The sequence below is a fragment of the Dendrobates tinctorius genome, unplaced genomic scaffold (genome assembly GCF_039654945.1).
Source record: "Dendrobates tinctorius isolate UK_male_01 unplaced genomic scaffold, ASM3965494v1 ptg000039l, whole genome shotgun sequence".
In the NCBI taxonomy this organism is placed as follows: Eukaryota; Metazoa; Chordata; class Amphibia; order Anura; family Dendrobatidae; genus Dendrobates; species Dendrobates tinctorius.
Genome location: NW_027361707.1, coordinates 32,595,238 through 32,620,410, shown reverse-complemented (window position 1 = coordinate 32,620,410; position 25,173 = coordinate 32,595,238). Strand labels below are relative to the sequence as shown.

General features: G+C 43.9%; 1 protein-coding gene across 2 annotated transcripts in view; it reads right to left on the bottom strand.

Moving 5' to 3' along the window:
- Positions 1 to 814: 814 nt before the first annotated feature.
- The window catches only part of C1QTNF7 (C1q and TNF related 7), a 186,683-nt gene continuing 162,324 nt past the window's right edge, over positions 815 to 25,173 (bottom strand). For both annotated transcript variants that reach the window (XM_073574597.1, XM_073574598.1), the window contains exons 2-3: positions 19,040 to 19,285; positions 815 to 5,897 (exon numbers count right to left, since the gene is read on the bottom strand). In XM_073574597.1, coding sequence (XP_073430698.1) covers positions 5,272 to 5,897; positions 19,040 to 19,280 — 867 coding nt within the window. In that variant the 5' untranslated portion in view covers positions 19,281 to 19,285 and the 3' untranslated portion in view covers positions 815 to 5,271. The remainder of the gene's footprint in view (positions 5,898 to 19,039; positions 19,286 to 25,173) is intronic.

Below are 25,173 nucleotides of genomic sequence, written 5' to 3'. Positions count from 1 at the left end.
CTAGTTGATCTACAAGTCGTAGGATCTGGATGGAAGGATCAGCTGTAGGATCAGGATGGAAGAGGAGAAAACATGGCTTCAATGTGAGATCACATTAGACCAAACTGTATTAGATAAGCCATGCCCCATTTCAAAGAGGCCATGTCTCCTTATCAGCCAAGGTGCAAAAAAGTGTCTAAAACACTTAATAAATGTGCTGCAGCAAATGAAAGACTTTGTGGGGCATATATTATGCCAGAATTCTGGTTGATAAATTTCTGCAATTACCTTGTATTGTTGATTTTCATTGAAACCGGTGTTTTCCATGCCAATGTTAATGAAAAAAGTGCCGACGTACGATGCACTAAATTTATTAAAGGGAATTTGTCAGTAGAGTCATGCTGTGAAACCAGGGGAAAAATATACTTTGAAAATCATAGGAGACCATAGCTGGAAACTAATCCTTCACTGCCCTCCGCTGATCCCAGCACTGCTAGAGATGATTGAATGTTCTCTCCTGGTTTATACACATGGGAGAGACCTGTCAATCATCTGGAGCAGTGCAGTGAGAATCTGGCCAGAAATAGGGTCAGACTGGTCTTGTCTCTCACTGTGGTCCCCAGTCGGCTCCTCAAACTAAACTACAATTATTTAGCTAAACTCTAATTTTGCTGCCTGTGGTTTGAGCACCATGAATCATGTGACAGGTTCTCTTTAAGAAGGAGGAGCCTATTTAATTACTTTAATATATATTTTTTTTTAATAGGTGCATATTGATGTTTACTTGTATCACAAGCTTGCTTTCTATGGGAATAATAGATAAGGGAAGAATAGGCAGGTTAATAATAATAATTTTTATTTTCTTATATAGCGCCAACATATTCTGCAGCGCTTTACTTTTTGCACACATTTATCAATGCTGTCACAATCTAAATTCCCTATCAGTATGTCTTTGGAATGTGGGGGGAAACCGGAGAACCCGGAGGAAACCCATGCAAACACGGGGAGAACATACAAACTCCTTGCAGATGTTATCCTTGGTGGGATTTGAACCTAGGACCCCAGCGCTGCAAGGCTGCAGAGCTAACTACTGAGCCAGGTTGCTTGGTATCAAGTAAAATTTGCAATACCCTTTTTCTAATATCACAATTAGAAGATAAAACCTAGTTTAAAAGCATATCCTCAAAGATTTAAAAGTTCTAATGAGTGTCCATGTCAGAGTCAAAGCGTTACCCAACTGGTTTCACCTTTCTGGCTTCATCAGATGAAGCAAAGGAGGAAACAGTTTTATAACTTTGGCCAGCACATGTTTCATAGAAGCTTGTGGTTGGGAAAAGAGGCAATAGTTATACGGTAAGTGCCAAATACAGAGGAGAGGAGGACATTTGAAGTGATGAACTCTCTATGAGGAGTGGTGATACTTTCTAAAAGTTTTGGTAATGTGCTTACCAAAATTTTGGATTGCTACTGCATTTGCCTGAGTTCAGGTTTGTTTTATAGGGTGATTATACTGTATTTGTCTAGTTAGGCTGGTTAGGTTACACAACTCATATAACAGGGTAGAGAAACTAAGGAACATTTGTAAATGTGAGATTAGTGCAGGAAGAAATGCAATTCTTTTGTTTTGTCCAATAGTTAAGTTCCAAAACCTAATCTCGTCTATTTCCTTAAATTCACTAACAGAAGCATGCATTGACTTCACGGCAACAATGCAAAATCCATGAGGCAGTGCTCATGCAGTGTTTTTGAATCGGTCAAAAAAAAAAGCATGAGTTTTTGAAGTGTAAACTGCTTCAGAATATGCTTTTTTGAAGAGTTGATGAACGAAAAAATGTTAGAAGTTGTTTTTTTCCTAGAGCTTTTTTCAGCATTTTGACAGTGCCTAGTTTGGAGCATTTTCCATCACGATCTTCTTCAAAGAAGTGACTTATGAAAATAAAACTCAAAAAAACTTCTCATGTGAACAGTAAAGTGGATTTTCTATAGAAATGAAAAGGAAAAGTTTTCCAAGAATTTTTGAAGGTGTTTTGAGTAGAATTTTGGAGAGGAAGCACTTCAAAGATCTCCTAAAAAAGCTCCATGCAAACATAACCTTACACTGCCAACCTCTTATACATATGCTATTTATAATATTTTGTCTATAACAGCAATGATATAAAGAAACTGAACACATTGTGCCTGTACGGGTATCTGTCCATCTAAAATTACATTCATAATTTCATTTGTTTGTAGCTAAAATCCAATAATGCTTACATTGTGTGCAATATTGTTTTTTTTTTGTTTAGTTATTTATAGTTGTCTGTTTAAAAAAAAAATGTTCTTGGGGTAAATTTTCTATATGAAATGTTAAAAATTTGCTGACATTAGGACCTTCTGCAGGGAAATGACAAAACAAAAATAAAAAGTGCTTAAAGAGGTTGTACAGTCTAAAATAAAAAGCCTTCTGTGACCGGAGACTTGTGAATCCTGTGTCACAACTATGTTGTCGAGTGTTCCAGGATAAGGGGCTCCTTCCCTGTCCCTACTACTAGGGGTGCCCTAGCTCGCTCGCCCAGTTCCCCGGATTACTTCTGATGGCGCAGATGCCGGGGCCATGTATCTTGCCTTAGCTCCTGAATCCGTCCTCAGTCTGTGCCCACCCCCCACCCAGGGAAGAAGGGAGTAGCAGTGTACCGTAATACATCAACCAGACTTACAAGGTAATCTGAACAGGGATACAGGAAAGTACCAATCATACAAATATACTTACATAAACAACAGAGGTAATCACCGGGGAGTGGAGGATGGAGTTAAACCAAATTAGGAGAAGAAAGGAAATCTGACAATGAATGCTAGCCAGTACCCAGTTTATATAGGAGATGGGAGTAGCTAACAGTGCACAGCTGAGAGCCTTAATGCAAAAAAGCTTCCAGGAGCTCTCAACTGAGCAAATTAGTCCCAGTACTGCTAAAAGAATTTTACACCTTTTAATATGAAGGTGAAGTACTTTGGTTTTATCAGTCTGCAATGTGTATGGTTGCCTCCTGGATGCATTATATGTCATTAAACGAAGGGGGCGCTACTTACCCTGGTGGGCAGGGAACGAGGAACTTGCTACTTTAAATCCACAATTTGTGTCAAAAGCTATCAAAAAATATTGGAGACTGTTATACAGACAACTGTCTGGCAGTATTCTTTGGGCACCTTGCAGCAATGTTATTTAAAGAGAACCCGTCAGTGTGATTTTTGTAATATACAGTAAAGGCATGGCTGTAATGATGCTGTAATGCTTGTTACATTGATTGCTTGGTGAAGAAATCATCTTTGTTGTTTTTCTTTAATCATCATTTGAAGCTTTCTATGAATTAGTTTACAGTTCACAGGGGCGGGACTGTGCTCTGAGTCTTCTCCTCTCTGTCTGTGATACTCCGGCCCCTCCACCTAACTCCGGTCTATGAATGTCTTGTCTCCTCTGTTTGAAATGTCAGTAGTGACCTGTCTTTCAATTGCTAGAGACAGGCAGAGGGGCCAGGGAATCACAGACAGGGAGGAGAAGACCCAGTGTACAGTCCGGCCTCTGTGCACCGAAATATAATTAGTAGAAAACTTTAAATGGTGTTTAAAGAAGAACAGCAAAGCAAGTTATTTACCAAAGGAATCAAAGTAATCAGTATTATAGCCATGTTTTTACTTTACATTATAATGCTGTATAGTGCTGAGAGGTTCTCTTTAAGCAGCGTATGCCCTATGGACTGACAGGTTCTCTTTAAGCACTGTAAGACCTATGGACTGATGGGTTCTCTTTAAGCACTGTATGCCCTATGGACTGACAGGTTCTCTTTAAGCACTGTAAGACCTATGGACTGATGGGTTCTCTTTAAGCACTGTAAGACCTATGGACTGATGGGTTCTCTTTAAGCACTGTATGACCTGGGGACTGACAGGTTCTCTTTAAGCACTGTATGACCTGTGGACTGATGGGTTCTCTTTAAGCACTGTATGCCCTATGGACTGACAGGTTCTCTTTAAGCACTGTATGACCTGTGGACTGATGGGTTCTCTTTAAGCACTGTATGCCCTATGGACTGACAGGTTCTCTTTAAGCACTGTATGACCTATGGACTGATGGGTTCTCTTTAAGCACTGTATGACCTGGGGACTGACAGGTTCTCTTTAAGCACTGTATCCCCTATGGACTGACAGGTTCTCTTTAAGCACTGTATGACCTGTGGACTGACAGGTTCTCTATAAGAGCTATATGTTATATGGACTGATGGGTTGTCTTTAAGAACTGTATAGGCATCAATAAACTTTGTCCAGGACCATTTGGCAAGGCAAGATAGACCGCAATGACAGATAGCAGAAGACCAAATGTGGAGGTGTCGTGCAGTTGCGTGATTATACCCACTGACATCTATGGGAATTAAAAATGTTTTCCAGGCTTGCAACATGAGCACATGCGAAATGGAAAATCATGTGGACATGTGACCTTCTGCTTGCACCGGCAATGCCCGGGAAACATGATAGCAAACACACTGCACACAGAGTGACTGCAGACTTTTGTCCCAAGCAGGACAAACTCCTTAGCAAGTAAGTAATGCTTGGCTACTTCCCTAACCCCTTCAGGCTTTAATGCAGAGGACCATGCACCCATCTACGCGTTTGGCCTCATCTTTTATTTGCTCTTCCCCAGATTTCCTTGACTTTCCAAATTGGAGAATGTGTTGAGGAAAATCCCTTTGGATTTAGGTTATTTGGAAAAAAAAGTTTTTGGGATGTTTTTATATTTTTTGTTTGAATTAATATTTTGAAGTTCGTTATTAATTATACATTGACTTTATTTGTTAGAATGTTATACAGTAGTCTACGAAATCCAGCATAGGTCTCAAAATGCCCAGGGTGGAGTTGACTGACTGATGCTATGCTTAGGTCAGGCCGTCAATTTCCAACCATGAATGAGAACTCGGCAGTACCTAGAATAATCATTACTAGATCCTACTAATTGGATATTGAAGGTTTATCCTTAGGCTATGCTATCAGTATTACAAGGTTGAAATTTTCTCCAAATGGATTTTCAGTTTATTTTTTAAATTATTTTAATATTTAATGCATTCTCTGCTTTGTGCCCATTTGTAAAGTTGGACAATGCCTTTTTGGAAATAACATTAGAAAACGCTAAATAAGATGCCTATAAGGGCCACAAAAGTTGTCCAAACTTCTTATGACTGGTTCTTGACTTAAAGTCCTCAGACATGTCAAGAAGTTGTTAGAACATACATTCTGTAAGACTTATATGATAACTGGAGCCATGGATCAATATTCATCAGATAAAGCATTCAGATAATCAGTATCTGCATATAAAAGAAATCCAGAAAACAAACTATCTGCCCAACTGGGATCTGAGAACAGACCATTTTGATCTGTATAGAATATCTCCAGCCAGACTTCATCTTCTGGCTTCAGGTAGAGAAGTGTTGAACCTGAGGCAACATCATGATTTCCTGTGTTGGCATCAAATGTCTTGATTTTGTATTCTCCATTGTGTACCAGGCTGATGGCCAGGTGCTTGTCTGCGAGAGTGATGTCATAGGAGAAATAATAAATCCCGGGAATAGCGCAAATAAACTTCCCCGTGGATGGGTTGTAGTGTTCTCCTTCATTAAAGAGAACTTTGTTAAATAGGATTGGAAGTCTTTCCTGAGGGTAACTTGTGGTGATCCCAACTGAGAAAGCAGATCTGAGAATTATATCCCCACACCGGCACTCTCCTGGTTCTCCTGGATCTCCTCTTGTCCCTTTGTCACCTCTAGGTCCAACTGGTCCATCAGGTCCAATCTCTCCTTTGTCTCCAGATGGTCCAATTGGTCCCTTTTTGCCAGTTTCTCCCTGATCTCCTCTTCCACCAATGGGTCCAAGTGGACCTGTTTTTCCTCTCAAACCTTTAAATAAAATGTTGATATTGTTAACTAGACACATATTGAAAATATATAGAAAAAACATTTCTTTAGTACATAAGGGTACGTGCACACATTAAGTGTTTAGTGCAGAAATTTCTGTACCATTTTGGCATCTCTTGGCAACAAAAATACGAGAATTTTCTATTTGTGTTTTCGGTGCAGATTTTTCCTCACTCATTAGCATGGGCGAAATATGCAGCAAAAACGCCGAAAGAATTGATATGATGTAGATTTAAATCTGCACCAAATTTGCAAGTCACAAATAAGCAATACTTCAGGATTCTCATTTACTTTGCTGTCATCGGGAAACCCTTCAGGTTTTGTGACAAATCTGCAATGAAAAAATGCATAAAAAACACAACATGTGCACACAGTCTAAGGCCCCCTTCACACATCTGTTTTTTGTGTCCGTATGTGGTCCGTTTTTTAAAGACCGCAAATACGGACACACTCACACTCATTGTATTAAATGGTTGTGCGGACATGTCCGGTTTTTCACATGGACTGTGTGTCCGTGTGAAAAACCCGCAGACATGTCCTTTTTTTGCGCAGCAAGGACAAAATGCATGCAGCACACGTGCATGCTGATGATATCTGTGTGACACGTACCGGCACCTGAGAAAAATTAGTACAGTTTGCGCTGATCCCAGGCACCGAGTGCTAAAGGCAGATCTCATCATTGTCGCCTGCTCTCCCTGAGATCAGCTCTACCTGACGACAATGATACGAGTTATATTCAGCACCCGCTCTGTACATCGTGTGTAAAATTAAGAATTAAATTAAAAAATAGCGTGGGCTCCTGTGTAATTAGCTTTCATTGGTTAGTTTACTGGGGAATCCAGAAAAAAATGACATAGGGTCCCCCTATAAATTCAAACCAGCAAAGGCTAAACAGACAGTTGTGGGATTAGATTTATAGCCTGGGAAGTGGTCGGAGATATTGCCCCCTCCCAAGCTACTAGCATCAGCCCACAGCCGCACCAGAAGTGGCACATCCGTAAGATGTGCCAAATCTGGTGCTGGTGCTTACCCTCGCTTTTCCCACTTGCCCTGTGGCGGTGGCAAGTGGGGTAATAGGAATTGGGGTGAGGTCATCTTTGTATTGTTTGATGACATCACGCCTATTAGTTAGTAATGAAGAGGCGTCTAACCCCATAGTAAGTTTAGAAATAAACACACAACAACGATAAAATTCTTTATATGAAATAAATACCCTGTCCCTCTTTTTCCCGTTTATTACTGAAAAATGAAAATTATAAAAAAGCATATTCCTCACTTGCCCAAGAGAAGATAATCCATTTGTCCTATGCCGTAATCCATATCTGCTACGTATGGAAAATTCTCATGGTGCTAGCGGTGACGTCATGAAGCTTACCCCAGTTCATAAGCCACTTACAGTGAACTGAGCATGGGAACCTCAACTTCAGTGACCGGTGGTAACCTCTACCCCTCATTACTCATGGATTATTTTCTCGTCGGACAGGTGAGAAATATAGTTCTTTATTATTTTCATTTTTTCAGTAATGAATGGGAAAAAGAGGGCCAGGGAGTATTTATTTCAAATAAAGGATTGCATTCTTGTAGACACCTCTTCATTACTAACCCCTGGTTTTTATGACTGCTGACAATAAAAACCTGACATCAATCCCAACCCTTTTACCCTTCTTGCTACCACCACAGAGCAAGTGGGAAAAGCGAGGCCAAGCACCAGATTTGGCGCATTTTATGGATGCGTCATTTCTGGGGCAGCTAAAGGCTGATGTTGGTAGCCTGGGAGGGGGAGCAATATCCCTGGCCCCTTCCCAGGCTAATAATAACCACCCACAGCAGTCTGTTTAGCCTTTGCTGTCTTGAATTTATAGGAGGACCCTATGTCATTTTTTTCTGGGGTTCTCCTGTAAAATAACCTGTAAAGGCTAAGCAAACAGCTGTGAGCTGTTATTAATAGAATGGGAAGCTTGTGGGATATTGTGCCCATTCCCAGATTAGTAACATTAGCCCCCAGCCATGGGCTTTCCCTCTGTTTGTTATAAAAATTACTCGGGAGCCCACACATATTTTTATTATTGTATTCTTAATTTTACACATGATGTACACAGAGGGTGCTGAACACAACTCCCATCATTGTTGCCAGGTCGCGTTGATCTCAGGGAGACCAGGCAACAACGATGAGCGCTGCCTTCAGCACCAGGTGCCTGGGAACAGGTAACTGTACTGCTTTTCCCAGGCGCCGGTATGTCACATGGGATGGGACATACGAACAGCAAATGGATACACGAATGACACATACATACAAACAGATGGCACATGGATGTGGACTGCGAAGCTCACCTGTCAGGAATCACCATGACTTGTGAAGGAGGCCTATGGTTGTTAGTTTTATAGCTAGTCTCTCTGTTCTGTAGTTATCTGCTCATAAGCTGGCTATACCAAGGATGGGCCCTATTCAATATTGCATTTTTACCTTTTTTTTATCTCGTTTAAGTGTTTTTTTGCCTGTTTTTAATTTGTGCCTTATTGTCAGGTCTATTTTCTATGTGTTTCCATTTTTTTTATTTTCGCCAGTGTAGGTGGTGTTTGGGGTTTCCAGATGTTTTTGGCTGATTCATCAATTGCGACTTTTTTGACAGTAGCAAAATGTTTGTACAGATGTACTCCAGTTTCCCCCTGGAGTGACTTTATGTACATCTGGATTTTTTTCCCCTCAAATTTTGTGACATGTAAAGAGCAACATGTGACTTTTTGCTATAAAAAAGGTGCAAAAGAGGTAAAAGGAAAAAAATAAAGAGTAGTTTTTATTTTGATCAAACAATATGAATCATGTGTGACATTTTGAAGAGCTTGACAAAACGGGAAAGTGATTAAACACCCGCTCCTATAAATACAGGATTGGGCTCAAAATAGTCAAAATCAGTCGTATAAGTGGAAACACATTGGAGATGTTCTGGGGGGCGAAGGATCAGGCACATTGGATTTCTACACCCGTGGAGTACCAGTGGTTTTCAATTATACCAATTAGTTCTAGTAGTTTCACAATCTGCTTTCTGTAACATAATATCAGTATGAGTTACACACAATACGGTACATTTCATCACATTGGTGAGATATGGCCTTGATCTCATCAAGATAGACTATGAAGCTTACTATCTGAGCCTCCGTGATGGAAACCATACAGAAGCCTCTTGCATTCTTCAGGGCCATACTTTCCTGATCAATACAAGGTGTATGAAATGTAGGAAAACCAAAATAAAACCTAGGACAAAGCAAAACATATACAGTACAGTACTTCTAAGAACATCCCGAATTTCATAGAAACTGACTCATGATTAGTGTTGAGCGATACCTTCTGATATTGTGAAATATCGGATCGGATTGGATCGGACCGATACCCAAAAAGTATCGGATATCGCCGATTCCGATACCGGAAACCAATGCAAGTCAATGGGACAGAAATATCGGAATTAAAATAAACCCTTTCTTTCCTTGTAGGTTAATTCTACATGAGGAAAAACAACTAATAGTAATGTAGAATGTATTGGGGGAGGTGGAGGAGACATTAAAGGCATAGAGGTTTCGCCCAATCAAATGGAATAGCAGGAATAAATTTGTTTTTAAGACGTTCGGAGTTACAAAGATATTGACTATGTTAACCTTTTTTATATTTTGTCAGATATGTATGGTTCACTACTTCCATGCTCTTCACCTTCTTTTTTACTTCTCCCACGTTTTCTCCATCATGATCCTCAGCAGCAGCATCTTTTTCATCAACTTCTTCACATTATTCATCTTCTTCTTCTTCACCTTCTTCCTATTATTCTTTTTTTTTACATTCTTCATATTCTTCTTATTCAACTATTATTCTTCATATTCTACTTCTTCATCTTCTTCCTATTCTTCTTCTTCATCATATTCTTATTTGTGACAGGCATTCCTGTAGTTGTTATGTATAAAAGTTTGAAGATTACACAAGCCGTTCTGCCTGTCACAAAAGATTTACAACAGGATTTGTCCGCGTTCAGTTTGGCCTGCAGCAGGCATTTTCCAGGGGCACCACGAAGAGGAACGGACTCACCCCCAAACACTGCTTAGTCTTCCTCTGCTTATAATTTAGATAATATCTTTTGCTCTGATTTTTAGTCTTATGCTTAATGTTCTTTTTTGTTCTTCTGCTTTTTGTTCTTCTGCTTCTTGGTCTTCTGTCTCTTGTTGTTCTGTATCTTGGTGGTTGTCTTCATGTTCTTTGTCCTCTTGGTCATCTTCTTCAGGGTCATCTTTTTGGTCTTCTTTGGGGTGGTCTTCAGGGTCGTCGTCAGGGAGATCCAGAGTGATTACCAAAAACCATTTCAAAAAGTTTGAACTTGGAAATGTAGCAGAAGGTACAAGAAGGCTGAGGAACTGCCGAGAACTAGCTGACGATACTGGAACCTGGATGGATAGCAGAAGCTACAAGAGCCAATGGAACTATCGAGGACCAGCTGACGGTGCTGGAACCTGGAGGGGCAGCAGAAGGAACAAGAGCCAATGGCACTACCGAGGACCAGCTGATGGTACTGGAACCCGGTTACTAAGCAGGAGGTACCTGTGCCAGAAAGCACTACCAAGGACAAGCAGACGTTGCTGGAACTCGGATACCGAGATGGAGGCACCTGTTATGAATGAGTCACCGTAGGAGGCAAAAACAGAAATACTAGCTAAGTCCAGAAAACCAGAGAAGTTGGCAGCTATCGGATTGCAGACCCCTGAACCTATCAACAACAACTAGCAGTAGCCGTGGGGGGTTCCTACGGTGCCCTAGACCCCTCGATCACAGCCGGAGAACTACATAGCCTAAAGACAGAAAGGGAAATCTAAACTGCCCCAGAGCAGACCCCAAAGCAATAGGCAGCCCCCAACATATAATGACGGTGAAGCAAGATGAAAAAACACTCACACAGATAGAAAGATAGGCTGAGCAAATGATGGGGCCCAAGCTAACTAAATATGACAGGAAGGAAAGCTGCTGTCTGCAATCCGCCAAAAACCCTATCAAAACAAGGGCCAACAGGCTGATAGGGAAAAAGGCCCTGAAGACGCTAGGCTTCAAAAAGACTATATCAGCACTCAGGTATTTTCTGAAGACAGACCAAAAAGGAATTCAACTCACCCCAGCAGGGAATGGCAGAAATTCAGAAAAACAAGGCAAAACAAAACAAAACACAAATGCAAAAAGCAGTGCAGAAAACGTAGCTTTTGAGGAGCAGGAATCAGACTGGTCTCCTAGAATCCCTCAGAGAGATCACCAGCAAGGCAGAAGGGCGTCGGCTGCCTTATATCCAGTCAGCAATTCCCGTCACCCAGTCATCATCATCATACCCAGGTGCTTGGTAATCAGCCTCACTACCTTCCTTCACCAGAAGAGGGAGTTCATCAGACCTCAATGGTGAAGGGGAAAATGAACTCACAACAGGCACCTAAGCCAAAGGCACTGCCGATGACCAGCTGACGGTGCTGGAACCCGGATGGGTAGCAGAAGGTACCCATGAAAAACAAAGTTGCAAGGCCACGAGCCGGCTGCAGTTACCGAAACCCACAGTCCTACAGGGGGTGCTTGTCCTATTGGCACTACGGAACCAGCCTTTATTGCCAGAACCCGCAGGCAACATAGGAAGCACCTAAACTGCAGGCACCATAGAGTCGGCTAACCCGACCGCAACACGACAGGACAATATATTGGTGCCAAAGTGACGTTGACACTTCCCTGAAACAGCTGACGGTGCTGGAACACGGAGGGGAAACAGAAGGAACAAGAGCCAATGGCACTACCGAGGACCAGCTGACGGTACTGGAACCCGGTGACTAAGCAGGAGGTACCTGTGTGAGAAAGCACTACCAAGGACCAGCAGACGTTGCTGGAACTCGGATACCGAGCTGGAGGCACCTAAGCCAAAGGCACTGCCGAGAACCAGCTGACGGTGCTGGAACCCGGAGGGGCAGCAGAAGGAACAAGAAGCAATGGAACTACCGAGGACCAGCTGACGGTGCTGGAACCCGGATGGGTTGCAGAAGCTACAAGAGCCAATAGCACTACCGAGGACCAGCTGACGGTACTGGAACCCGGTGACTAAGCAATAGGTACCTGTGCTAGAAAGCACTACCAAGGACCAGCAGACGTTGCTGGAACTCGGATACCGAGATGGAGGCACCTAAGCCAAAGGCACTTCCGAGAACCAGCTGACGGTACTGGAACCTGGATGGGTAGCAGAAGGTACCCATGAAAAACAAAGTTGCAAGGCCGCGAGCCGGCCGCAGTTACCGAAACCCACAGTCCTACAGGGGGTGCTTGCCCTATTGGCACTACGGAACCAGCCTTTATTGCCAGATCCCGCAGCCCACATAGAAAGCACCTAAACTGCAGGCACCATAGAGTCATCTAACCCGACCGCAACACGACAGGACAAAGTATTGGTGGCAAAGTGACGTTGACACAACCCGGAAACACCTGGCGTTCTGGAACCAGGCTGGGCTGGAGGGAGTACCCGTGCCAAAGACACTGCCGGGAACCAGCTGGTGGTGCTGGAACCCAGGGGAAATACTACAAACAGAGTGGAGACAGAGGCCTAATTGGAGCAAGTTTAAAATCTGTAGTTGTGTGAGTGTGGACAGAGCAGGAGAAATTGCCAGACACACAGCTGGGGATCAGCTGACATTACTGAACCCCAATAACACTGGAGCATATGCTGACTGTGCAGACGGCACTTCTGAGCAGCAACTGGCGGTGTTGGAGCCCAGGGTTAATACTACAAACATAGTGGAGCCAGAGGCCTAATTGGATCAAGATTAATATCTGTTGTAGACTACAACTGATTTTAAACTTGCTCCAATTAGGCCTCTGGCTCCACTCTGTTTCTAGTATTTACCCTGGGCTGCAACACCACCAGTTGCTGCTCAGAAGTGCCGTCTGCACAGTCAACACTTGCTCCTGTGTTATTGGGGTTCAGTAATGTCAGCTGATCCCCTGCTGTGTGTCCGGCAATTTCTCCTGCTCTGTCCACATTCTAGTGGACAACTGGCGGTGTTGGAGCCCAGGGTAAATACTAGAGACAGAGTGGACCCAGAGGCCTAATTGGAGCAAGTTTAAAATCAGTAGTAGTGTGAATGTGGACAGAGCAGGAGACATTGCCGGACACACAGCAGGGGAGCAGCTGACGTTACTGAACCCCACTAACACAGGAGCTCATGTTTTTCTCTGTGCAGATGGCACTTCTGAGCAGCAAATGGCAGTGTTGGAGCCCAGGGTCAATCATGGAGTAGGCTGAGGCCTACTTGGAGCAAGTTTAATATCTGATGCGGGGTGAATGTGGAGGGAGCAGGAGATATTGCCGTACACACAGCAGGGGAGCAGCTGGTGTTACTGAACCCCACTAACACAGGAGCTAGTGTTTTTCTCTGTGCAGACGGCACTTCTGAGCAACAACTGGCGGTGTTGGAGCTCAGGATCAATCATGGTGTAGGCTGAGGCCTACTTGGAGCAAGTTTAAAATCTGATGTAGTTTGAATGTGGAAGGAGCAGGAGACATTGCCGGACACACAGCAGGGGAGCAGCTGACGTTACTGAACCCCACTAACACAGGAGCTACAGCTACACACTACACCCAATAATCAGCTGAGTTGAGAATGTGTGCGATGCGGCGGTCGTTTCTCAGGCACTGCAGCATGAAATTAACCATGTGCTGCAGACTCCCAACTGGCCAAGAAACGCTGTCCCCTGCTTGAGGCGTCATCTCTGCCTGCTCTGCATCACCCCACCCTCGCTCTACATACTGACTACAAGAGCATTGTGTACCTCCCTCTTCTGGAGAGATGTCTTCCTCCTCCATTGACTCCTCCTCATCCTCCTCACAGTGTCCCCTGCCTAGGCCTTTGTGAGGAACCAAGTTGCACAGACTGTGCAGAAGCAGATGGCATTTGTGACTCCTCATCCCCCACCTCTTCCAAAACCTCCTCCCTTAGTGCTTGCAGTGTTTTTTGAAGCAGGCAGATAAGGGGGACAGTCATGCTGACTAGTGCATCATCTGCACTCGCCATCCACGTGGAATCATCGAAGGCACGCAAAATGTGGCAGATGTCCTTCATAGAGGCCCACTCAGTGGTGGTGAAGTGTGACCGGCGCGCAGTGCGACTTGTTTGCGCCTGATGCAGCTGGTACTCCATTACTGCTGCCTGCTGCTCACACAACCGCTCCAACATATGTAACATTGATTTCCACCTGGTGGGTAGGTCACATATGATGCGATGTTCCGGAAGGCGGAATCGGCGCTGCAGAGCTGCAATGCGCGATCTTGCCATGCTGGAATGCCGCAAGTGAGCGCACTCTATGCGGACCTTGTGCAGCAGTGCATCAAGATCCGGATATGGGTCGCCCTCCCAGGGCCGTGGGGTACTCGTTACCGGGCCGGTGTCAGGGGGATGTGTCACAGCAGCGGTGACCCGGTCTGTGGCCCTGGGCGCCCAAGTAATCAGGGCTGTTGAATGGTGGTTTGTAGTTAATGGAATAGTTTGTGACGCCACCTGTGGTGTTCGGCAAGTGGGATGTTGGGCCGACGCTGCATGCAGATCCTCTGGGGCTGGTGGTGCAGCCAAGATGGTGAAGCTCCCCACAGGTGGAGCTGTAGCCCCAGGGCAGTGTGGATGTAGGGGCAGAGGAGAGGTGCAGGCGGTGTAGAAGCTGATACCCAGATGTAGTGGTACAGGGTGTGTTGGCGCAGGAATAATTGGAGGACACCAAGGCGTGCAGTTCCAAAGCTTTACTCACAGTCTGTAGCACACACAGATGCCTGCCTCCGTGCTGTGTCCTCCGGGTCAGGGACTCAGTCAACCTCCAGATCAGATGGAATGCTCCCTTCCAACACTCCGCCAACATGTGCCTTTCTAAACGTCTCCTCTTATAGCGCCGTTAAGTGTGAAGTACTCCTAGTACTGAGTTACACTGGAGTGCCTCCTGACAGATGTTCCCAAGAACTCTACTTGTACGGCAGACAGCTGTAGCCTGCTTCGGGGACGCCTCTCTCCTGAGTCCCGGCTCACTATTCATGTTGCTGTTGAGCCCCAAGTCTTAGATGGGAGTAGTGCATTTACAGCCCACTACTCCACCGGTGTCTGCTGCAGGACCTTCAGTATCCATACAACATCGGGGACCGGGCCCCGGCCTTGCGCTTAGAACTTCTAGGCAGGGTTCTCCTCTAACCCACATCCTCTCTGTTCCCTTTAACTCCTTCGTTACATACTAATCCCTCTCTCTCATAGAAGATCAGGTTTCAGTCCAATGTCTTTCTCCTTCTTTCCTTTCCTGTGCCAGCTGGCTCAGATCACTGAGGCAGCTGCAGCACTCCTTCCTCCATCCCTCTTCCAGGGATCCTCACTCCTCTCTGAGTGACTCTCTCTGACTCACTGACTGACTGACTGACTGAAAACCTAAACCTTCCCACTCTTTATGTATTCTAAACTCCACCCGCCTCCCAGCACGTTTCGTGTTCCAAGCAGGGAGCCACCAAAGGTGCTCTGCTACACTCCAAGCAGGGAGCCACAATGTGGCTTTGCTGAACTACCATGTTGTGTGGGATGCGAGTGTTGGAGCGTGGTTAGGAGCCTCCAACTCACCTGGATGGTGGGGTACCACACCTCAGGAGGAGGTGCAGTACCTCTGTGGCAACTGAATTCTCAGGGGCGCCACAGATAGTCCCTCAGAAAACTCTGCACGACCAAGTTGAGCACATGTGCCAGACATGGGATGTGAGTGAGGTTGCCTAGGCCCAGAGCTGCCACCAGATTTCGGCCATTGTCACACACTACCAAGCCTGGCTGGAGATTCGCTGGCAAAAACCACACATTGCTCTCCTGCTTGATGGCATTCCAGAGCTCCTGTGCTATGTGGCTTCGATTCCCCAAAGAAATTAATTTCAGTACGGCCTGTTGACGTTTGGCAACGGTTGTGCTCATGTCGGTCGTAACAGGCTCCTGCTGTGCTGTTTCTGAGGAACTTGAGTAGGAGGAGGAGTCAATGTGTACAGACTGGTTTCCTGCAATCCTTGGAGTTGGCAGAACACGTACACCACTCTCAAGATCTGTACCCGGCTCCACAACATTGACCCAATGGGCAGTGAGGGAAAGGTATCGTCCCTATCCATGGTTACTGGTCCACGCATCGGTGGTCAGGTGGACCTTGCTACTGATGGCGTTTAGTAGCACATGTTTAATTTTTCCCTCCACATGCTTTTGCAGGGCAGGGACGGCTTGCCTGCTGAAATAAAAGCGACTGGGCACGGTGTATTGTGGGACTGCCAATTCCATGAAGTTACGGAAGGTGTCAGTCTCCACCAGCCTGAATGAGAGCATTTCAAGGGCCAGTAGTTTTGCAATGCCAGCATTCAGAGCCTGTGCTCGGGGATGGTTTGCCGAGTATGGCTGCCTTTTATCCCATGCCTGTGCTACCGATGGCTGTAGAGTGGCCTGGGAATGTGAGGATGACAGGGAACGTGGTGCTGTGGGTGGAATGTCACTGGGTCTCTGGACAACAGTGCCAGAGGTTCTTCCATGGCGATCCTGTGAGGAAGCCGAACCAGCTGTGTGTGAGCTGGAGGAAGAGGCTGCAACACGAGCTGAAGAGGTGGTAGGTGCTGCTGTAGGTTGGCCTACGTCTTCAGTGTGTCTTTGTAACTCCACCTCGTGCTTGGTCCGCACATGTTTCCACATATTTGTGGTGTTGAGGTTGCTGACACTTTTCCCTCTTTTGACTTTCTGATTACACAGCTTGCATTTGACAAAGCAAATGTCATCTGCAACTGTGTCAAAAAAGACCACGCACTGCAAGTCCTTGGAGCACCCGCTTTGGGTTTTGTAAGAGGAATGCTCCTAATGGGTGCCAAAGTGGAGGCTACAGGCAACCAAGTCTGCCCCCTCCCTCTCCCTCCTGTTTTGGCCGTTCGGGGAATCTCTTCCTCAGAGCTGCTCCCACCACCTTCCTGTTTCTCACGCCATGATGAGTCAAGGACCTCATCATCTACACTCCCCTCTTCAAACACCTGCTTCTCCTGGGTAGTCTCGCCAGCACAGTATGCACCAGAAAGTGGCACCTGAGTCTCATCATCTGATGCGTACTGAGGTGTGCTGACCATAGGCACTGGCCCACCCGCCTCTTCAGATTCAGAGGGACAAGGCAGTTGCGCATCACTGCATACTCCCTCTTCTTCACATTCTAGAATGCTGCTCTAGAATCCCCACGTCCTCTCCCTGCTGAAATTCCACGCCCACAACCACGTGCCTTACTCCCTGCCTTCTTCATCTTGGTAGACTGATAGAGATAAGCAGAAAAGTACAAAGGGGGGGCTTAGGCTGGTTTCACACTTGCGTTTTTCTTACTTTAACATGGGTGCGCATATGTGCGCATACACATGCATTTGTACGCGTTTGTTTGCGCATGCGTTTTTATGTAGTGTGCGCTCGGGTGCACAAAATGCATCCTGTTGCATTTTTTGTGTGTCCGACTTGCCCCCAAAAAACGCATGCGCACGCAATGCGTTTTTTTACAGCAAAACACCCATTAAAGTCTGTGGGTGCGCATACGTGCGCATTGTAATGCTCACGTATGCCCAAAAAAAGCATGCATTTTTTTTTTAAAATGCACCCAAAACCGCACAAAAACGCATGATGCGTTTTTTTCATGCGTTTGTGTGCGCAAAAAACGCACAGCAAAAAAACGCAAGTGTGAAAGTAGCCTTAGTGTGCTTATTCATGAACAGCTGCTAACAGGTATAAGAAACACTAATTTTATAAAGTGTGTAGACTACACTTTAATATGAGCTAATGTGGCCTACACAACTGTCAAGTGGAGTGTTTGGTGAACTTTACTTACGTGTTTTTTTAAAAAAACAAAACAAAAAGGATGTGACCAAAGATGTGAAAGCGATAGTATCACAAACTTTTTGGAGCTATTACAATGCAGGAAGGTAACCTACAATGCAATAGATGAGGCTCCAAAAAATAGGCTAATACTAATCTGGCTTGGGCTGCAGGGCACATGCCAGAAAAAAGGCTCCTCTATCTACTCCTATATAGTGTTTGCAACCAATCTAGCTGGATACAGATGGAAGCATACTAATAGGAGAAATTCAGGAAAAATAAGCAGCACTACAGCAAAAAAGAACAATGTATGAGGCAGTGACGCACGCTGAGCGGACTACAACCAGAGGTGTCTGTAGAACACACTACAGCGTGAGCTGCACTCACACACAGAGACCTCTCAGACAGCCGTGAACAGTGCAGAGAACTGTGCACTATCACTGAAAGGCTGCAGAAAGGCTCCGCTGTCTACTCCTATGTAGTGTTTGCAACCAATGTAGATGGATACGGATGGATGCACACTAATAGGAGAATTAATGAAAAATGAGCAGCAATAAAACAAAAATAAATATGTATGAGGCAGTGACACATGCTGAGCGGCCTACAACCAGAGGTGGTTGCAGGACACACTACAGCATGAGCTGCACTCACACAGACCTTGCAGACAGCTGTGAACAGCGCTGCAAGGCAAAAGAAAACTACAGTGATTGATAATGTAGCCTGGGTAAAGCACAATATCATTTAGCAAATCGTTATTTCTAACTGTCCCTCAGAGTCACAAGAGCAGCGTCCTGTCCCTAACTGAATTCACAGCAGAGTGAACCCAAAATGGCAGCGGCGGCTTTTATAGTGCATCATGACATCATTTCAGCAGCCAATCACAGCCATGCCATTAGTTAACGTGCCTACATGCCTAACAGGATGTGCCCACACTTCTTAGGATTCCTCATTGGCTGAATCAAATCAAACTGGCTCAAGCATTATGGAAACTTCCGATTCCGGTATTTGATATGCTAAAAGTATCGGAACTCAGTATCGGAATTCCGATACCGCGAATATCGGCTGATACCCGATATTTGCGGTATCGGAATGCTCAACACTACTCATGATGTTTTTGCTTCTTTGTGAAGTATAGAGCTTACGGTAGACATATTGACGGTAAATATCAATAGTCCTATGGATAATACTACAGTGCCACATATAGTAATAACAATAGTTAGCGATGGGCAGATGGATGCAGTTGAGTTTACCTGCTGTGCCCTTCTCTCCCTTTTCACCCTTTCTTCCATCTCTCCCATCTCTTCCAGGAAGGCCAATGCGTCCATGCGGTCCAGCTAATCCATTTGCTCCAGGGTTTCCTGGGGGTCCGGGCAATCCTGGGATGCTACAGACGTACCGTATATTCTGGTTTTCTCCCTTAAGTCTACTACTTGCTGGCTGTCCACTGACACATAGTGCAATGCTTGTAGCGTATAGCAAAATAATCATCATCGACCCTGCAAGGAAAGAAAACAACATTCATAATGGAAATATTCATAAATAATGCCACAATAATGATATAAAAAGATCATACACACAGGCGATTTCATGCATTGTTATACTATTTGCTGTCTTATTTATCGCCATGATCATGCAGCGTCTTCAAGATTCATGTTTTCAAGTTATTTTTTCTGCACAATGAACATGGTAAAAAAAAACCCAACCCAACAAACAATGGTGGAAGACAAGTGCATTGTTTTTGATATTTCACCCCACTTGGAATTGTTTTTCCCTGTTTTTGTACATATGAGAACATGAATGTTGTCTTTCAAAGTCTCAACTTGTACTGCAAAAAAACAAGTTCTCATTCACCATGTCGACAAAAGGGGTGAAAAAAACAAAAGTATAAGAATTCATCCTGTTGAGAAATGGTTTTGATAAGAATGATACCTACAAAAATTACTTTGAAAATAATGATTGTTGCTGACAAGAGCATAACTTAAAGGGAAGCAGAGGTTGCAGTCACAGTTGGGCACTTAGGGTCTGATAAAGCAATAAATGGTTTAACAAACATCACATATTGGAAACAAATATATGAAACTTTGTGGTATGAAATATACTATTTTCTGCACTTATGAGCCTCTTCTTCCTTCCCTTGAAAACTGATTATTCACTATAAAATCTGATAAAAATCTGTCTTGTTCAAGTTGGAATGCCAGCTCACTGAGAGATCAGATTACAGCTGCCTACTGAAGTTTAAGTAGAAGGAAGGAGGAACAGATGGTACTGTTGCTTTCCAACAAGTGTTAATTTTTACCGTAGTGTAACTTGGATTCACAGATAAACTGCTCAGCAGTGCTGCATAATTATTATCCCCGTACTGTGACATCACTGTGTTTGCTCTTCAAATTCTGTGACATCACTGTATTTATTATCTCTATATTGTGTCATCACTGTGATTATTATCTCTGTACTGTGTCATCAGTGTGTTTATTATCTCTGTACTGTGTCATCACTGTGATTAGTATCTCTATACTGTGTCATCACTGTGATTATTATCTCTATACTGTGTCATCACTGTGATTATTATCTCTGTACAGTGACATCACTGCAATTATTATTCCTGTACTGTGTCATCAGTGCGTTTATTATCTCTGTACTGTGTCATCACTGTGATTATTATCTCTGTACTGTGTCATCACTGTGATTATTATCTCTATACTGTGTCATCAGTGTGTTTATCTCTGTACTGTGTCATCGCTGTGATTATTATCTCTGCACTGTGACATCACTGCAATTATTATTCCTGTACTGTGTCATCAGTGTGTTTATTATCTCTGTACTGTGTCATCACTGTGATTATTATCTCTATACTGTGTCATCAGTGTGTTTATTATCTCTGTACTGTGTCATCACTGTGATTATTATCTCTATACTGTGTCATCACTGTGATTATTATCTCTATACTGTGTCATCACTGCGATTATTATCTCTGTACAGTGACATCACTGCAATTATTATTCCTGTACTGTGTCATCAGTGTGTTTATTATCTCTGTACTGTGTCATCACTGTGATTATTATCTCTATACTGTGTCATCAATGAGTTTATTATCTCTGTACTGTGTCATCACTGTGATTATTATCTCTGTACTGTGACATCACTGCAATTATTATTCCTGTACTGTGTCATCAGTGTGTTTATTATCTCTGTACTGTGTCATCACTGTGATTATTATCTCTATACTGTGTCATCAGTGTGTTTATTATCTCTGTACTGTGTCATCACTGTGATTATTATCTCTGTACAGTGACATCACTGCAATTATTATTCCTGTACTGTGTCATCAGTGTGTTTATTATCTCTGTACTGTGTCATCACTGTGATTATTATCTCTATACTGTGTCATCAGTGTGTTTATTATCTCTGTACTGTGTCATCACTGTGATTATTATCTCTGTACAGTGACATCACTGCAATTATTATTCCTGTACTGTGTCATCACTGTGTTTATTATCTCTGTACTGTGTCATCACTGTGATTATTATCTCTGTACTGTGTTATCACTGTGATTATTATCTCTGTACTGTGTTATCACTGTAATTATTATCTCTGTACTGTCATCACTGTGTTTATTATCTCTGTACTGTGTTATCAATGTGTTTATTATTTCTGTACTGTGTCATCACTGTGTTTATTATCTCTATATTGTGTCATCACTGTGATTATTATCTCTATATTATGACATCACTGTGATTATTATCCCTGTACGGTGACATCACTGTGTTTATTATCCCTGTAATGTCATGATATTTTTGTTTGTGACATCACTGTATGCAATATCTCTTTACTATGAATTAACGGAGTTGAAATCCAGTTGACTAGGCCATTGCTGTGACATCACTGTTTGCTATTCTTAGGCAGTACCATCAATGTGTGCAATTTTAAGGGTTATAGTATATAAAATACTGAGGATCTGTGATAGTTATTGTCAGGTAGATACTGAAATTCTGCCCAGAACAATAAGTTGAGCAACTTATTTATATTTTCAGCAGCCTTCAATCTCTTTGTGAGGTCCAGACTTCATCATGTTCTTGCCAACGAAACCCCAGAAGAATAATCTTGAGGAGTCCTACACTAGACCAGAAATGATGAAATCTGTTCCTTTTTTTCTTGCCCATTTAGAACATAATATTAGACTCATGGCTAGATGCTAAAACATCACAAGAAATGACTTTTCAGCTGAGTTTTGCAATGAATATTCTACTTCCCACACAATGACATTATGTAATGTCTCCATGAGATCCTTGGGTGTATTCCAACAATATAGTTCACCATCTGTGTTACGAGTAATCTGAGATAGTAGAGCATGTGAATGTTGTACGTAATGAGGACCATTGAGGCACAACTACTAATCTCTACATTCTGTGAACTCACATTTGAATATTCTTCAAGGCGAGTATCACTTCCACTGGAAGTCTGGTTCACCAAATGGTAGCCAACCAACCAATAACATTACCACACAGTATCCTAGTCCCAAGCCTGTCTTTGGACTTTTGATATACAAATGACTCAGTAGCTGAACCAAAGCAATCAACAGAACAAATAAACTGAATTTTGAAAAAATTAGGAAGTAAGGCTTCTTTATAGAGTTGCCAAGGTGAGACGCACAATTCAAGCTGCAATGGAGATGTTCCCGAATTGTTGTGCATGGTCATGATTTTATATACAATCTCCTATGTTTCCTTGTTCCACTTTAATTACTCCCTAAAAAGAACCTGTTGTCTTTGTCATGTAGTCCAATGATTCAGAATATTTGTAATCAAAAAACGAAAGGTAGTGACTAGAGTTGAGCGAAACGGGTCGAAAAAATTCAAAAGTCGCCGACTTTTGGCAAAGTCGGGTTTCATGAAACGAAACCCGACCCTAGGATGAGTTCGGCCACGAGGTCGGCGACTTACGCGCCAAAGTCGCGTTTCAAAAGTTTGTTTTGCGCTCTTTTTCAGCCAATCAGGATCCACGGACACTGTGGGCAACGTGATGACATAGGCACGGGTCACCACCATCTTTCAGAAGGGCATGCAAGTGATTGGCTTGCTTTTGTGGGCGTCACAGGGGGTATAAAAGGGCGTGCACGCCGACCGCCATCTTACTTCTGCCGATCTTAGTATAGGGAGAGGTTGCTGCTGATTCTGTAGGGAGAGCGTTAGGCAGGGAAGAAGACAAAAAAACTGCTTCTGCTGCTAGCGATTTGGCCTGCACAACACACCAGTCACTGTGTGTGCAGTGCAAGGGGAGGCTATATAGTGGTGTATCAGTGGTGTTGGTTGTTGGGCTGCCTTCTAAGGCTTCCTGACATTCCTGCATTGCTGTTTACCCACTGCTCCGCAAACTGCTTTTTTAAAAGCAATCCAATCTCCCTTATCCTCTAGTCACTTTTGTCACAGCTGTGCCATCGAGCCTGTCACATAGGGCTCAGATATTCATTGGGCCTCACACAATCCAAAAGTGTCCAGTGTCCAAAAGTGTGTGCAGAGATTCAAAATCTCCCTTATCCTCTAGTCACTTTGGTCACAGCTGTGCCATCGAGCCTGTCACATAGCGCTCAGATATCAGTGGGCCTCACACAATCCAAAAGTGTCCAGTGTCCAAAAGTGTGTGCAGAGATTCAAAATCTCCCTTATCCTCTAGTCACTTTGGTCACAGCTGTGCCATCGAGCCTGTCACATAGCGCTCAGATATCAGTGGGCCTCACACAATCCAAAAGTGTCCATCCAGTGTCCAAAAGTGTGTGCAGAGATTCAAAATCTCCCTTATCCTCTAGTCACTTTTGTCACAGCTGTGCCATCGAGCCTGTCACATAGCGCTCAGATATTCATTGGGCCTCACACAATCCAAAAGTGTCCAGTGTCCAAAAGTGTGTGCAGAGATTCAAAATCTCCCTTATCCTCTAGTCACTTTGGTCACAGCTGTGCCATCGAGCCTGTCACATAGCGCTCAGATATCAGTGGGCCTCACACAATCCAAAAGTGTCCAGTGTCCAAAAGTGTGTGCAGAGATTCAAAATCTCCCTTATCCTCTAGTCACTTTGGTCACAGCTGTGCCATCGAGCCTGTCACGTAGCGCTCAGATATCAGTGGGCCTCACACAATCCAAAAGTGTCCATCCAGTGTCCAAAAGTGTGTGCAGAGATTCAAAATCTCCCTTATCCTCTAGTCACTTTTGTCACAGCTGTGCCATCGAGCCTGTCACATAGCGCTCAGATATTCATTGGGTCTCACACAATCCAAAAGTGTCCAGTGTCCAAAAGTGTGTGCAGAGATTCAAAATCTCCCTTATCCTCTAGTCACTTTGGTCACAGCTGTGCCATCGAGCCTGTCACATAGCGCTCAGATATCAGTGGGCCTCACACAATCCAAAAGTGTCCAGTGTCCAAAAGTGTGTGCAGAGATTCAAAATCTCCCTTATCCTCTAGTCACTTTGGTCACAGCTGTGCCATCGAGCCTGTCACATAGCGCTCAGATATCAGTGGGCCTCACACAATCCAAAAGTGTCCATCCAGTGTCCAAAAGTGTGTGCAGAGATTCAAAATCTCCCTTATCCTCTAGTCACTTTTGTCACAGCTGTGCCATCGAGCCTGTCACATAGCGCTCAGATATTCATTGGGCCTCACACAATCCAAAAGTGTCCAGTGTCCAAAAGTGTGTGCAGAGATTCAAAATCTCCCTTATCCTCTAGTCACTTTGGTCACAGCTGTGCCATCGAGCCTGTCACATAGCGCTCAGATATCAGTGGGCCTCACACAATCCAAAAGTGTCTAGTGTCCACAAGTGTCTGCAGAAATTCAAAATCTCCCCTGTCCTATAGACACCTTGTACCTTGTTTTACATTACTATATAGTTTGTTGGATTTTGTCTACATTTCTACCAAAAATGAGGAAGGCTGGTGGAAGAGGCCGTGGAATTGGGCGGGGGTTGGCAGCTGGTAATGATGGTGTTGGTGGTGGATCTGATGGTAGTGGCAAGAGCAAAATAGGACCGAATGCAGGAGGTGCTGACCCTGCGTCATCGTCTGGCTACATAAGGCCTCGAACGCTTAGTTTTCTAGGAGTTGGCAAACCGCTTTTAAAGCCAGAGCATCAGGAAAAAGTTTTGTCTTACATTGCTGACTCAGCCTCCAGCTCTATCGCCTCCTCTTCTTCAGTTGTAAAAAGTAAAAGCACTGAGTCGTCATTGGAGGCTCATGTTCATGAACCACACCTTTCCTTGTGTCCTTCACCCCAACCAAGATTGAAGGATGACGCAGGCCATACTACTGATTACTCCATGGAGCTGTTTTCACATACCATGCCTGGATTATCAAGTGAAATGGTGAATTACCCAGGCCAAGATGAACCTGACATGGA